General features: G+C 48.9%; 6 protein-coding genes across 6 annotated transcripts; 3 read left to right on the top strand and 3 right to left on the bottom strand.

Moving 5' to 3' along the window:
* Positions 1–165: 165 nt before the first annotated feature.
* On the top strand, positions 166–645 carry N7525_000328 (uncharacterized protein; the record flags this gene model as incomplete). Its single annotated transcript, XM_002558580.1, has 1 exon — positions 166–645. The coding sequence occupies one exon, from the start codon at positions 166–168 to the stop codon at positions 643–645; it is 480 nt and encodes a 159-aa protein (XP_002558626.1).
* A 1,225-nt stretch (positions 646–1,870) lies between these two features.
* N7525_000327 (J domain-containing protein) lies at positions 1,871–3,478 on the bottom strand (the record flags this gene model as incomplete). Its single annotated transcript, XM_061211536.1, has 1 exon — positions 1,871–3,478. The coding sequence occupies one exon, from the start codon at positions 3,476–3,478 to the stop codon at positions 1,871–1,873; it is 1,608 nt and encodes a 535-aa protein (XP_061070762.1).
* A 3,381-nt stretch (positions 3,479–6,859) lies between these two features.
* Positions 6,860–8,145, bottom strand: N7525_000326 (metallophosphatase domain-containing protein; the record flags this gene model as incomplete). Its single annotated transcript, XM_002558584.1, has 2 exons — positions 6,860–7,803; positions 7,950–8,145. 2 exons carry the CDS (start codon positions 8,143–8,145, stop codon positions 6,860–6,862), a joined length of 1,140 nt encoding a protein of 379 aa, XP_002558630.1.
* A 765-nt stretch (positions 8,146–8,910) lies between these two features.
* Positions 8,911–9,886, top strand: N7525_000325 (60S ribosomal protein uL13; the record flags this gene model as incomplete). Its single annotated transcript, XM_002558585.1, has 4 exons — positions 8,911–8,931; positions 9,023–9,158; positions 9,364–9,676; positions 9,748–9,886. 4 exons carry the CDS (start codon positions 8,911–8,913, stop codon positions 9,884–9,886), a joined length of 609 nt encoding a protein of 202 aa, XP_002558631.1.
* Positions 9,887–10,577: 691 nt separating this feature from the next.
* N7525_000324 (uncharacterized protein) lies at positions 10,578–11,789 on the bottom strand (the record flags this gene model as incomplete). Its single annotated transcript, XM_002558586.2, has 1 exon — positions 10,578–11,789. The coding sequence occupies one exon, from the start codon at positions 11,787–11,789 to the stop codon at positions 10,578–10,580; it is 1,212 nt and encodes a 403-aa protein (XP_002558632.2).
* A 1,083-nt stretch (positions 11,790–12,872) lies between these two features.
* N7525_000323 (putative AMP-binding domain protein) lies at positions 12,873–14,827 on the top strand (the record flags this gene model as incomplete). Its single annotated transcript, XM_002558587.1, has 5 exons — positions 12,873–13,010; positions 13,072–13,267; positions 13,320–13,766; positions 13,835–14,464; positions 14,520–14,827. 5 exons carry the CDS (start codon positions 12,873–12,875, stop codon positions 14,825–14,827), a joined length of 1,719 nt encoding a protein of 572 aa, XP_002558633.1.
* Positions 14,828–15,400: the final 573 nt, after the last annotated feature.

The raw sequence follows: 15,400 nt of genomic DNA, 5'->3' as shown, positions 1-15,400 counted from the left end.
GAGCTTTTAGCTCTATCCGAAGCCGGAAAAGCAGTCCAATGGTGGCGTCGAGTCCTCGAGTCCCTGCGCCAATGACTGTGGCCGCTGTGACCGCGACTATGTTTGCTACGACTACAACAACATGCCATCTCCACTCCCCCGGCTGGTATCTGCTACCGTGGGTTTATGGGCCAATTTGAGCACTTCTTCCCCATTGAGAACTTGACCGAAGCTGGCAAGGGTTACTTCAACTACGCCCTGTGCCAGTCTGATCGTATGAGGCCTTACCAACTTGATAACCCTATCGAGGAAGGCCTGCGCGGGGTTTATTTGAGTGACGATGTTACGGTCAACCTGCTGGCTAACGCAAGTGGTATTTTCGCCACACTGGAGTACTCCTGGATTCCGAGCTACAACAATTACACCCTTCAGTGGTTCTACCAAGACCTTTTGGAAGAAATCTTTCTCATATTCGGTGAAAAATACAATGTTCGCCCTCATTGGAATAAGATGTTATTCAACGACGGGACTTACGCTTCGAATATCTACCCCAAGATCAACAGCTGGCTCGATATTCAGGAGCAGATGGACCCGCACTGCCAGTTTGTTAATGAGTTCCTGGCTGAGTCCCTTGGAATTGAGCGATGCGTGTCCCTCTTCCAATAGCATCTCAAGAGCTTTCAGACATATGGGATCTTCACGCCATAACGGACGAATATAGAGGTCTATTTGCCATTAGCAAAGATTTGAGTTCTATTTTGGCCTTAGATTCTGCTGGGGCTTTTTTTCTCTTTTCTTTCTTATATTACCCTTTTTAGAGTGATGAGCTTAGACATAGAACTCGATATAGAATTATGTTCTAAGTTAGCTCTTTGTCTATCAAATTACAGCGTGCGGCGGCTACGAGGGTTAGTTCTAGATGGCTCTGCTGACTTTTGGATGTCAAACCAGTGTAGGTACAGGCTACATGTGGCAGGAGACCAAGACGTGAGATGAAAGAAGAATCTTGCCAAGCTGTTCGGGTTCTCTCTTCGGTTGCACGAAAGATCCCACTTATATGGATTACAGCACTATAGCGATGTGTCGGGCTGAGCAGTGGCATTTTACTGTGAGAGTAGGGAGTTTGTACTGATTTCAAATGACTATATAACAGGTCAGTATTTGCAGTCTTCTAAACAATTCCAATGTTGAACCGAACAACTTCGTAAGTACAACAGTCTATTCTTAGAAAATCCAACTACCATACACAAACTTATGAGGCTTTCTCCGCCACTTTCCGTGGCCCAATTTCCAGCCCAACCCAACCCAACATCTCCGTCTTACAAGTCGGAATAAATGGAAAAGTGAGAAACCAATAAAGAAAAGAAAAACCAATAAAGGTCCAAGGTTATGGCATATCATATCGTATGAAAAAGCGTAATTCGTTAATTGGATTTCTCCAATAAAGTAGTCCACGGGGTATCTAGGAAGAGCCCGGGACAACAACGTATAGAGAGTGGAAAATGAAACAACGGAAGAACGGGAGAAAGAAAAAATGTACTCATCAGACAAAGACAATTTCATACGCCACAAGTGCAGGATTTGAGGCACAGATGCAACACACCATCCTCACCCATACCCGCCCTAATGCGCCATGACAAAGGTACACCCGTCCACCTGGGCAGGCCTCTCATCCTGACTGCGCAGGGATAAGCAGACCAGGCGACACGAATGGGAATCGAAGTTCCCCCCCCAAAGAATTCCATCATTTGGTGGAACGACGCATATGCGAAAAGCGGAGAATTGGAAACGCCCCGACTCCTTGATAAGATTGAAGATTGAAAAAAATAGATAATGTTTAAAAAACTGTAGGCGTGATTTGTCGTGATCATGTTTCATGGGTGTGGTTGAATTAATAGGCAGACTGGCGTCTCCCCACAGCAGGAGGACGATATTCTTCATCGTAGTAATAGTCGCGTCTCGGCGAGTAACTGACATCTTCTGGCTTGTATGTCCGGCCGTATTTAACGTTCCCTTTCGGAGCAGTAGTGATGTATTCGACCGGATGGGTTCGAGAAGAAGGGCGCGCAGACCGAGTCTCAACCCGAGGCGCGGCTTCGGTGTAGGCTTGGAAGGTACTGCTTCTCTTGGGCACCTGTCGTGTAGAGGGTACGCGATCCCGGTCGGGGGACCTCGCCGAGCGGTACTTTGACGACTTCGGTTCTACGACGACGTGGTCTGCCTCCTGGACGACCGTGTAGAGGGTCTTGGGAGAGGTGCCCCTCGGGAGCATTTCAGGGGTACCGGGACTGGAGTAGCCGGAGTCGTTGCGATCGCGCATTTTGGAGGTTCGCGATGGCAGTGGCTCGTGGGCCATTTCGTAGAGTGTTGAGTCGCGGCTCTCCCGCTTCTGGCGGAAGCCAGAGCTGGTTGCGGCACGGGTGTTGAGGAACGAAGGGCGGAGAGGCACCTTGATACCCGGGGAGGTTGCAGAGGGTTGCATCTTGGGTGGCTTGACCTCGTAGGCTCGGGGCGACTCTAGGTGCTCGTAGGATCTGTCGCGCGACGAAGAACGACGACGGGTGCGGGTGGACCGTCCCGCGGATCGCGAAGTGGACGACTCTGGTTCCGCCGAGTCGTGACCATGGTACCGTCGTGGGGACTTGGACTTCCGGGTTTTGGATGCGATATAATCCTCTGCATTGAAGTACTGACTCTCGATCTTGGATTGCCAGTGATCGGAGATATCGTCATCTTCGTCGTAGCGGCGTTCACGGCGACGAGAGGATTCTGATGGTCGGGATCGTGAATCACGCTCACGCTCTCGGCGGGGAGTTGAAGTTCGTTTGTGAGCGTAGCGGGGGACACTGGAATCAGATGCATCGTCGGATTCTGCACAGACATCGAAAGTACTGTCGTACTTTGCCTCGGCCTGTCGCTGTCGTCGTCGCTCCTGATCGCGGGTCTTTGCGCGGTCGGAATGTGTCGCCTTGGCCGTCTCCCGCTTTTCCTTCGCTTGGTGATATGTACTCGTCGGTGCTCGAGCCTTCTTCTTCTCCTCTGTCGGTTTCGACTTTGAGCGCACGCCAAAATCTTCGAATTTGCGAGACATAGTGCGTGGTTCGTCCGTGAATCGCATTGCTTCCTCAAAGAAGACTTCCATCGGGACTCTCTCCTCCACGATGTGGCCATTGCGGAATTCGCGATTGGTGGATCCGTTCCCTCGTGAAGTGTTGTACGCGGACTCTGTTCGTCTGCGTTCCAGTAGTTCACGCTTCAGTTCGGCTATCTTGACTTTTTGGTCATGTTTAGTCCGTCGGACATCATCCGAGAGAAGTTCATAGGCTTGTTGGACTTTCTGGAATTCATCTTGGGCGGCAATCCGCTGCGACTCATCTTGGATCTTGTCCGGATGGCACTTGAGAACCCGCTTTCGGTGGGCGGCCCTGATTTCAGGGATAGTGGCCTCCTTGGCGACACCAAGTACTGCGTATGGGTCTATATCTGGTGGTGTGGACATTGTGGACAATGTTTGTTTTTCAATGCCCTAGATTGAATGGGGATGAAAAGAAGATAAAAGGAAGAGAGGGGAAAGAGGCGGTGGAGATATGGAATGTTAACAACCTGTTGACGTAGCAAAGATTCCACACCGATCCAGAATGAACTGGAGATGATTTGCAATGCAGGAAGAAATAAAGGGAATTGTCGACAATATGGCCTTGCCATCAGAATCCAACCAAAGAGAGGAAAAAAAGGAACAACAAGACGATGGGACAATGAATCAGCTGTCAGAGTGTCTACTCTCAGTCCGAGCCAACCGAATAAGTAATGTCAGGGGCAAATGACTGCGCCACAAAGAAGATGTGGAATTTATTGTAATAATAAGACATAGAAAGTCACATAGACATAGAAAGAGTATAGATATCAAGGACAAAGATGCCCAATCTAATATCCATCATCCATCCCTACTCCATATATCCTTTCTAGTACTCCGTACTCCGTAATCACTAAAATCATTCTCTTTTCTCACTTTCACCGGTCTTATTGGCCTGAGCACTTCATCCGATTTGTTGAAATTCCTGCCAATCAAGCCTCGCCTGAATATTTGGCCTCTCCAGTGGGGCGATCAATAACACGAGGGCCCAAAGGGATCGGGTTGCCCCCTCTCTTGAAATCGTCATGACGCTAATCTTTCCTTCTTCTTCTCGATTCAGTTTCTCCTGCATAACCCCCAACTTTCCTCGAGTGGCTGCGGGCTTTTGGCCATTTTAGGTTCAGTCGCCTCACTAATTTCGCTTTATTCGCTTTATTTTATTTTATTTTATTTTTATTTTCATTTATTCATTAATTTTGTCGCCTTGTCCAAGCCACACTCCCCAGCCAGTCATATCCCACTGGCTTGTTTAACCTGGAACATCTAATTGGGTGTTTAATATACGTGGTATCTCTACTCCGTACGCGGAGTACATTTCACAAAGTAAAGAAAACCAGCCCTGGAGTGCCTGACTTGTCCCATGGTAAGGTCCCCCGCCTTCCCGAAAGGTTCCGTGGGCCTTAAAATCTCCTCTGAAGAACATTGGAATGTGCATGGTTTCTATATATAGTTATCAGATTACCACTCAATAATATTTCATTCTCACCAATTCAATGGGAATGCAGCTCTGTAATATTATGGCTGAAAATCTCTCGGAACATAAAGTACACTGTTCAGGCATGGATTCACACCCAATAGCTTCCTAAGCTAAAACAGCTCGCACTGCTGGCATTTGTCCCACACCGGCCCCATTATACAACGTGTCTTTGCTAAACACCCCACCCGAGACTACCATCTTCCAACCATTAATCTGTACTTTGTAGACTCTCTTGATGAAACGACGTTGTGCTCCCGTACTCCTTCTGTCTCGGATAGTCCGGCCTATCCATTGGTTCCAAGTCATCTGGACCCGGTACTGCGGTCCGCGCGGCGCAGTAATTTATCCAGACCGATGCTGAATGGAGCTGCGTGTGCCAGCCCCGATCATGACGAGTCTATTGGAAAAAGTGCAAATGCCGAGCGAGTTAACGCCGTGTCAGCAATACCATTTTAGTATCTTACTACTCTGTATTACCAACTATTGCTATTGCCTGGATAGTCTCGATTTTGCTAAGACTGCCAGTTATCTTGCTATTCTGTGTTAAGGTGTCCTATGTCTTAGCGCAAGAATGGCCTACGATCCATTCAAATGTCCGCCTCAATTATCATACCTCTATAGCAATTACTCTTTCATCTCCCTGACTCCGTCACTTGACAGTTTCCTGTGTGATAGTGATTGTAGTAATACCTCTTCTCGGTCTGGGGTTGGTTGGTTCATTTCCCAGGCGATAATAGCACTAGATCACTCGCACTCTTTCCAACCCGACTGCGCCAGCCGAATCCATAATCCTCCGATCCCATCAGTTGTGCTCGTCAGGTCACACAATGCCTCCCTCTGAAACACAGGGTTGTAACCTTATACGCTTAAATCGTGATCTACAGCTACCCCTCTTCCCTGACAGTCACGCCAACCCCGCTAGGACTGGGCTTGGGTGGATTCATAATTGGACATTGGCAGCCTAGAGGATGAAAGGTGTGTCTGTATATGTTGTAGTTAGTATAATAGTGACACCGAAAATCCGGAGTAGGCTAGGTTCCCGTGTAAAACAAGTTACAGCTATGTTGTAGCGATCTCTGAAGTCCGCATACTCAAATGCACCATATAGCCCATGGCTGGCTCAAAGCAGTTGTCGGTTTGCTACCCGGGAAACAGGAATGCGATGCAATGCGGGTTGCCTGCAATAATGATGTCGAGTATTACCCTCATGCAATAACACTCTCTACTATTACGGAGTACATAGTACTTATGTTGTACAGAGTACAGAGTAAGGTGGCCAGACCTCTCCGGTCGGCCACTAAACGCCTTCTAGAAAGGAGTGCGCCGTGCTAAGCAGCAATCCTTGCGAGAAGCATGTGCTTCCCACGAGGGTGGTGTGAGCAAATGTGTTCCAGTCCCAAATCCCTGCTGAAGAACCGATCACAAACGCAAGCTCCCAACCTCCCATAATTAATACATGATCAGCCATGCATGGTCACATCGGGTATGGAGGAGATGGCGGGAAGAGCCATTTATTGGTTGGCCCAGAGGTTTGTGCTCTTTACGGCCGAGAATTCGGCCACTGGCAGGTCGTTTGGAAGCGCTGCACTTTCTGGAAGTTTTGAGTTTGGGGAGATCCCCGTTGCAGATGACTTGCGTACATCTTACTGGGAACTTACGGTGATGAGAATCAAGAAATCGAGTTGTGATATCACAGGCGCGTGTGGCTTGATGTGATTGCGATCGGTCAGATGGGTTTGTACATTGCATGCGGGGTATACTCCGGACATGAGACAAGAGGGGTAGTCCGGTGTTTGTGCTGTTTGAGAGGAGGGGAGTAAATTGTGGTAATTTCTTATTATCTTCTTTCTGTTAATCTGGTGAATATTAGAATCTGTTACAGGTATCCATTTAGTATATAGTATGGAGCTTATGCTCGAGTTGCATTGACTCCGGGGCTGTCCGACGGGTTCAATTACCACCCCCGGGGCCAACGCGGCGCACAGTTCAAGAAATGATGTAAGAGCACGGAGTAGACAGTCTGACAACACTAGGATCGTGCATCAAGTCACTAGCCGACCAATGTGAGAAAATCATTAGCATCAAGGCATCCAACCACGGGTGTCAAGAGGGTCAAAGCCCACAAGGTCACTGTATGCCCCAGGGAGAAGGTAAAATCTGACATCAAGCCGCCATGCACGGCCAAAGCAAAGGAAGGGTTGCCGCTACGATCGATGGGGCCGGATGAAATGCAATATCCACAAGCTACTTAGATCCATGGAGAAACACATTCACCCGTTCGCGACCGCGTGGTTCTGCCACACGGGAAGTTCAAGATCGACCACAATCGGCGAATTGAACCGTTTGCCCCCCTGGTGCGGCCAGCTAGTGGACATGATAGCGGCGTTGACAATGCAGGTCTCCTTTCTTAGTGTTTGCAAGGCATAATCAAAACCACGGCTATTGGGGCCAGGGCTACCCGCCCCCAGGGACGGATGAGTGCTCGGCGAGTTTCGTTGACTTGCCTTTTCAGGAACCCCAGCAGATGACTCTGACCCTGGTGAGGCTGATGAGATTGGTTGAGTCTCTGTCAGATCATGCTGCCTTGGCCTAGGATGTGAAAATCCCTCGTTGTCTAGTCGTTTATCCCGTTTGCCAGTCAAATCGACCAGGCTCTGTTTCTTGCTGCCCATGGGTGGCAGAACGCCCCGAGTGACATGGTCAACTGAATCAGATTCTGGCCCTGTTTCTGTTTCTATCTCTGTGTTGATAAGATTGCCTCGCCAGCGAACTCGTTCGTACCCCCGTCCTTCATGCACATGGCCACAAACAGCTAAGTGCGGCCTGATGAGGCTCAATGCGCTGCGAAGCGCAGCGCACCCAACGAACATTCCATTCGGTTTCTGGTCGCAGTGAGATTGCGGTGGCGTATGCGTGACGACGATGTCCGTGTCGATTGGTATCTGAGCCCACAGCGCAGCAGCATCATTTGATTCGTATCCGAATGCCCAATTTCCTGGGGACTGAGAGTACGGGGACCCAAAGATTTTAAATACTGTGTTTGGTCCGTCCGCTCGCGTCAGGCGAATCAGGGCGGGCTCATGGCGAAGTAGAACGACCGAAGGCGACTCCATAATGAGATTTAGGCAGTGGTATGAATCTTCGAGGTGCTGGCCGTGGAACCTTGCTCCATGCTCTCTGTAGAATGCTTGGTCCAAGGTGACATCGTGATTGCCTATTAAAAAGGTTAGGGGCTTTGTGTCGGCCTTTTCCCACTAATGAAATGGTGCATCTTGACGAGCAGTGAGATATCACTTCTATTAATGTCCAGGATAACTCAAATGTGAATCGGGCGCATGAACAACAAGTTGAAGGACTAACCACCAACTATGATTTTGATTTCAAAGTCGGCCTTGCATATCCAATCCATTGTCCTACAGAGCTCTTTTAGGCTTCCATTGTTTGTCAAGTCGCCGGCGTGGATCAGGACATCTCCTGCTGGTAGTTTGAAGCCCGTTTCGGAGGGCGTATATCCGTGTGTATCAGAGACGCAGACAAAACGCGTCTTTTGTCGCATGACCCGAGTAAAGAGAGAACCCTTGTCTCGAGTTGGGTTGATTGGTGTACGGTGGAATGGCAGGCGAATAGGACGGGTGGGACGTCAGGCCCAGTGCGAAGTCTCGTTGGCCTTGGTTATTTCTGCAAGAAGGAAGTTCTTTTGGGGAAAAGAAAAACAATGCCTTCGGGGCTCGAGGTCTGCCGTGGATGGGTTCATGGATATATTAGTCATCGGACCCAATGTTTCCACCTGAAGTTGGCTAGATCATAGATCTGACAATCAAAGACGACGATAAGAAGACTTCTTTACAACAAGAGGCAGATTTGCATGGAATTGAAAAGGGATCTGTATTTTTATATGTTGGTTAATGTAAAGAGTCTGCAGCGAACATTGGAATTATACCAAAGGCTTCAACCCCCCGTTCCTTCCAACTTCAAGATAATCAGTCGATCTTAGAATTCCCTTCTAGAACCTGGAGAGTACATCAGCCCTAAGCCAATGCCCTAACGGCACAAAGGAAAGAGAACCACTATGGCGCACAGTGAGAAATAAAAGTATTATGTAATACAATACTGAGCGGATCTAAGAGAGACAAACCACGTGACCTACATGGTTCTTGATTGGTCAGGCTTAGGGCTGCGACCCTCGCCATTAACACAAAGTGAGCGGACCCTCGCTTAGCCCATTCTCATCGAGCCATCCGACTTCGTTGTGTGCGTCGACTTGACACCCACGACAACAACCGCCGACAACATCCATCCCACGGGACATTAGATCACCAGGATGTCCTCCTTCGAATCAGTGGTGCGTTTATACCCAACGACTTGAGTGCCGCCACTCTCGCCTCCAAAGTGTGCATATCGAATCTGTGGCTGACTTGAATTGTTGGAAATAGGTCGTCATCGACGGCAAAGGACACCTCCTCGGTCGTCTGGCCAGCACTGTCGCCAAGCAGCTGCTCAACGGTCAGAAGATCGTCGTTGTGAGATGTGAGGCCCTCAACATCTCCGGCGAGTTCTTCCGCGCGAAGCGTACGTTCAACCCCTTATCTCGAATATTTCTTTTGCGTTCTGTGTGATATTGGGGATTGTGTGAATCAGTGTGGAGGAAAGAAACGATCGACAACACCCGCGAATCGAAACCACTGGCGGTTCTTTTATGGCAGTTTGGCCAACTTTTGGAGGAAATGCAATACAACTTGGGTATCAGAAAGCTGACTCAAATTCCGCCGTACAGTCAAGTACCACGCCTACCTTCGCAAGATGACTCGTTTCAACCCTACCCGTGGTGGTCCCTTCCACTTCCGCGCTCCTTCCCGCATCCTCTACAAGGCCATCCGCGGTATGATTCCCCACAAGACCGCCCGTGGTGCCGCCGCCATGGAGCGCCTTAAGGTCTTCGAGGGTGTCCCCCCTCCCTACGACAAGAAGAAGCGTGTCGTTGTTCCCCAGGCTCTCCGTGTCCTGCGTCTCCGCCCCGGCCGCAAGTACTGCACCGTTGGCCGTCTCAGCCACGAGGTTGGCTGGAAGTACCAGGATGTTGTTTCTCGGTATGTACCACCTCTGATTTATGCCCCGTGTGGTTCTTTGGGTCAATCGACAAATCCTAACATTTTTACAGTCTCGAGGAGCGCAGAAAGGTCAAGAGCAAGGCTTACTACGAGCGCAAGAAGGCCGCTCGCCGTGTCCTTGCCAAGGCCGAGCAGGGAGCGAACGTGGACAGCAAGACCAAGACCCAGCTTGCTCAGTATGGCTACTAGATACCTTTAGCGCGGCTGGTTGTTGTGTCGAGCGATGGTTCTGGGATGGAATCGTGGACGGTTTTCTTTCAGCGAATTTGAACGGCAAGCCGACCGACCTTTTTCTGCGGCCCAGTTCCCTAGCGCATGAATACCACTTGTCTGTGACGCACATGATGACTCGGGGACTGGGGTCTTCGGAATTTTCAAAAGTCGAAAAAAACGGAGTCGATTGGGATTAAAGGTTCAAAATAGCTGGCCGTTGACTCGCGCCGTGGCGGTTTAATCCAAAGAAACAATTTTCAAGAGTTCAACATGATTCTTATGATCAAAAAATACTTTGACCTATACCTCTTTTTACTTGGTACCCTGTAACGTACGGCTATTCAAACTATTAGCCTGCCCATATCTTGCCTACATCTATCCCCGCATTGCCCTGAGTAGATCTGTTACATATCACTTATATTATAAGCAGTGATAACATGGTTTGACCCAATCCGCTCGAATCTCAAGGTATTTCTTGCTCCGTGCTACAGTAGGTTTGGATTCAGTTATACCTCCACACTCTTACGACTTGGATATGATCCCCACAGACCGCTACTTAGAACAGTGTATGTATTCTATAATACGATGAGACATTCATGTATTTTACATGAAACTCCTATACCGACGTTACCCGACAATCGTCTCACGAGGGCACAATCTACATACTCTAATAGTCGTCGCCCGTCGACCCATAGAGATGTGCCCCTCGTTCAAGTACCTCGATTTCGTCGCCAACTTCTATATATAACCCTGCTCCCTGCTCTTCGGCGCTCTTCAAGCTCCCATCCTCAGGAACACAATGCATGCCTAGATAGCCGAGTGCCGCTTTGTTTCCCGTCTCGACCGTGCGGTACTGCACCAAGGTTGTGCTTGGCTGTGCTTTGCCTCTTTTTCTACCAGGAGGAGGGGTATCCGCGTCAAAGCTTCCAGTCTCCGGGTTGACGTTAGGCATTGTGCATCGAGATGTGCGACAAACAACAGAAAGTGCAGGCGCAACACTAGCTCGTGGCTGCGTACCGTTACTCTTTGGCAGGATGCGGTAGCGTTTCCATGTCTCTTCTTCATATGCTGGAGCATTTATAATCCATATGTTCGCACGGAAACGAAGTGCATTCAGAGGCTGGTTTTCAGTGGGAAGGAGCGCGGACACAGCATGGACCGAGGATAAACTGTTGATGTTGACAGGCTGTTGATCCGTGTAGCCATGCAGGGCCGGCGAACCAATGTGCTCAAGTGGCGCAAGGTTCTTATCCGTACGGGTCAAGGTATCCGGAGTACATTTGAAAAGCGTGAGCATTTGGTCTGCCGGTATTCCCAAGAACTTCTTTAGCTTGGGCAAAGCTGCTGCAATGGATGGTATCCCGCCAATGTCGAGGCCCTTTGCATCACGACTGTGGATGCCGAATGTTTTCAACTTTGCCTGAGCGGCGGTAACATCAAGAGGGACAATAAAGGATAGCTGTGATGGTGCGGAAAGATTCCTTGTATGGAAAAATGTTTCAACCCGACTGGTCCAACTCGGTAGGTCTGGGTCTTCAAATGTCATGACCACACATCCACCTGACTGCACGAGCGGGTCACGTAAATTGCTGTACTTGTGTGGAAGCCATAACTCTGTTTTGACCCGAGACATGACTGGATTCTTGCGCTGGCTGATGAATTTCCATTTCGAGGCCGCGGTATCGTCGCCGGTAACAGATTTCGTCGCAAATGCGAAGCATCTATCATACATAAAACCAGACTTGGTGAGCAAGGCCCGATCTACCTCAACAGGCCCGCAAGACTTGATAGGGTGAAGATATATTGCTTTGATGCGTGGTGCTCCATCAATTGCAGTCCCCGGTGGCAGGCAGAATTTAGGATTATACTGGTCTGCCATGTTGCTGGTAGTTAAGCCGAGCTTTTGTAGGTGCCTTAACCTCCTGCGCGTTGTATGGATATTCCCAGACTGTATAACGACAGCCAAGAGGATACATAGCGGGAGTATGAGAACTATAGCACCACGAATAACAAGAGGACCATTCTGGGAAATTCGAAGCGATTGCAACAGATGGATGAGCATAACGAAGAAAATCTCGGGGATTTTAGTTTCTTAGAGCGTCTGTTGAAATCCGATATAGTGAAAGACTCGGTAAATGATGCAAGTGCTGAAACGAGGACTTCAATTTGTGGGTAAAAGGAAGCAAACTCGATATGAATCTCGATGTTTCAAATTTGCAGAACACGCCTTTCCCGTTTCAGGAAGTTAACAGGAGGGGTCCACCTCATGACAAATGCGAATAAATGAGCTATCAACTTGGGCTACATATCTCTCGGTAGGTATAGATAGTAAAATGGAAATAGAAAAAAAGCATCTTTGCCTACAAGACTTCTACATGTACTCTCCCTGTAGATAAACACAATCTTCCGTATAGTAATTTGCGGGACAAGAATGAAGGGAAAGGACTGAAGTTCTGAAGTAGGAAGCCTTGCCATACCGTTATAACTGAGCTTGTGTGAACTCGAAAGACGGGCCCAGACTGGTGACATCTGTGACGAGTTGTGTGTGTATGGCAGTTACCTGTAAATTACATCAGCTACAAGATCGTATTATAAAATACATAAGCTAGTACTATTCAAGTGTGGAGGTATAACTGACTTGTACCAACCACAACAGACCAGTCCATGACAATCCATTGAAGCGAGCATAGTATGTAGATCAAGGAATTCCCGAAAACTGAGGCCACACCCACTCCCTTAGTCCGGATACCCCAGAAACTCATACCCGACAATCCCCCGCTTGTGATTGGCATAGCCTAGGTTAACCGCTTTGGTACCAATCTCCCCGCATTTTCTCCAACTTGGAGTAATTCCTCTATTTCATCTCTATAATAATCTTTTACCCTGCATAAGTTCTACCATTACCTCTTCGTTCCTCGACATTGACATACACTTTATTTGCAATCTACAACCCGGGTGTAGTATGTCTGGTTCAAAGTCTCGGTTGTCTGGGCTCCTTGGCCATTTCACAGGCTCAACACCGCCGGTTGAACACCGTGTTAATACTCATACGCTATCCCCAACTTTCTTTCTTCCGCGTGCTGCTGCCGTTGAGCCCAATGTAAGCTCTCTGCAAGTGGTTCTTAGGTAGTGCTTCAATGGTCTAACGAAAAATTACACAGGCTGAGGCGATCTATCATGTAACCGCCAACAACAAAATCCTTCGTAGGAGCTATGGCGAGACTGCAGACCGAGCGAGGGGTATGGCTTACTACCTCAAAAAACATGGGCTCAGCAGAGTGGGGATACTATGCCCGAATACCCCAGCCTTCCTTGAGTCAATTTTCGGAATCGCCGCAGCTGGCGCTGTTAATATCGGTATCCTATCGTCTTTTGAAGAGCGATATCCATTGAGCTAACATATTTGCAGCTGTCAATTATCGTCTGAAACAAGAAGACATTGCTTATATATTTGACCATGGTGATGCGGAGGTGATCATCGTCGACGAGGAATATGTTCCACTTCTGGAGCACTATCGATCCCAACACCCCCGCATTCCTATTATAGTAGACACCGACACTGATGCGACGGAGGGTGAGCTAACGGGCCCCTTTGACGAGGCTGTTCTGGAAGGCCTCAGACACGACATCGATACAGGTTCTCGAGGCTGGGAAGGACTCGAAAGCCAAGCTGCCGATGAAGAATCCACAATTGCATTGGCATATACTAGCGGGACTACAGCCCGTCCTAAGGGTGTTGAGTTCAGTCATCGGGGCTGCTATCTGGCAACATTGGGAAACGTCATTGAAACTGGTCTGAACTACCACCGCGGACGTGCCCGTTATCTATGGACGCTACCCATGTTCCACGCTATGGGTTCGTGCATCTTCTTCGCTTGAGTGATGTGCAATCAACCTGCATAACTAACATATGTATTTATATAGGCTGGACATTTCCATGGGCAGTGACAGCCGTTCGCGGAACTCATTATTGCCTACGCAAGATAGACTACCCCGAAATCTGGAGGCTGCTGAAAGAGGAGCATATCACCCACTTCAATGCTGCACCGACTGTGAACACCTTGCTCTGTAACGCGAAAGAAGCAGAGAGGCTGCCCGAGCCTGTTCGCGTCACGGTGGCAGCAAGCCCGCCCACACCACTTCTCTTCGAACAAATGACCGACCTAAACTTGCACCCTGTACATGTTTATGGAATGACGGAGACATACGGCCCAATCACCAAGGGCTACCATTTGCCAGAATGGGACGAGCTCCCTCTTAAGGACAAATACCAGAGGATGGCTCGCCAAGGCCACGGCTTTATTACAAGTCTCCCAGCTCGGGTCATTAAGACCGAAGTGCCTGCAGGGACTATCACAGATGTTCGCAAGGATGGCCAGGAGATTGGCGAGATTGTTTTTGTTGGAAATATCTGTGCCCGGGGATACTACAAGGACCCCGAGGCGACTCGGAAATTATTTGCAGGAGGTGTGTTGCACTCTGGGGACTTGGCTGTCTGGCATCCCGACGGTGCAATTCAGATTCTTGATCGTGCAAAGGATATCATCATCAGTGGTATGTGTGGCGAGCGGCTCAACTGTCAAGGGACCAAATTGCTAACAATGATTAGGCGGCGAAAACATCTCCTCCGTTGCACTGGAGTCTATGCTAGTTATGCATCCTGATATTTTGGAGGCTGGTGTCGTTGCTGTTCCTGACTCCCACTGGGGCGAACGACCTAAAGCCTTTGTTACAGTGAAGGAAGGCAAGAGCCTACAAGGCTCAGACTTGATAGACTGGGCTCGAAATACTAGCGGAATCAGCAAGTTCATGATTCCACGAGAAGTGGAAGTGGTTACTGAACTACCTAAGACCAGCACTGGCAAAATCCGGAAGAACATCCTACGTGACTGGGTGAAGGGTCCGAGAGAAGCTTAGACAAAGACAACCACTGAGATGGATACATTTCTAAATAGATTTGAATACATGTGGGAGAGATTCTGGAAGAAAGCAGGGCTTCCCTACATTCCAATGAGGTCAGATGTCCGGTGTTTCCGCATTGAGTAGATCGATTGTAGATCAAGCACGCGGCCACATCAAGCGACCTTGAATACTTCTAGTCTTCACTACATGGTTTAAGAGGCCACTCCATTCTCATTTTCTTTTATTAGAAGGGTTCACATCCAAGTTTCATAAGCAAAAGGGCTATACAATCTACAGACCCATCTCCCATCTTATCAAACGATAAGCCCGTGCTTGGCACTGACTCCGCAGCACTGTGAAACCCGGCCCCATTGCCTCATCCCCCCTCCATTGCCGCTTTTATCCCTTCACATTTACTTGCATTGATTTTCCTGGTTACGCATTTGCATCTGACCCAAGGGGTGCTTGGGGTCATGATCTAGATTAGATCGACTTCACTCTGAACGATCTGCCCTTGTCTACCTCTCCCTTGCCATCCAAATACGCGCCGCGAAACCACGCTTACATCCCTCGTGCACCCACCTTACT

Source organism: Penicillium rubens, assembly GCF_028828025.1.
Source record: "Penicillium rubens strain IBT 27055 chromosome Unknown utg000001l_segment0_segment0, whole genome shotgun sequence".
Classification (NCBI taxonomy): Eukaryota; Fungi; Ascomycota; class Eurotiomycetes; order Eurotiales; family Aspergillaceae; genus Penicillium; species Penicillium rubens.
This window is presented reverse-complemented; position numbering and strand designations above follow the sequence as displayed.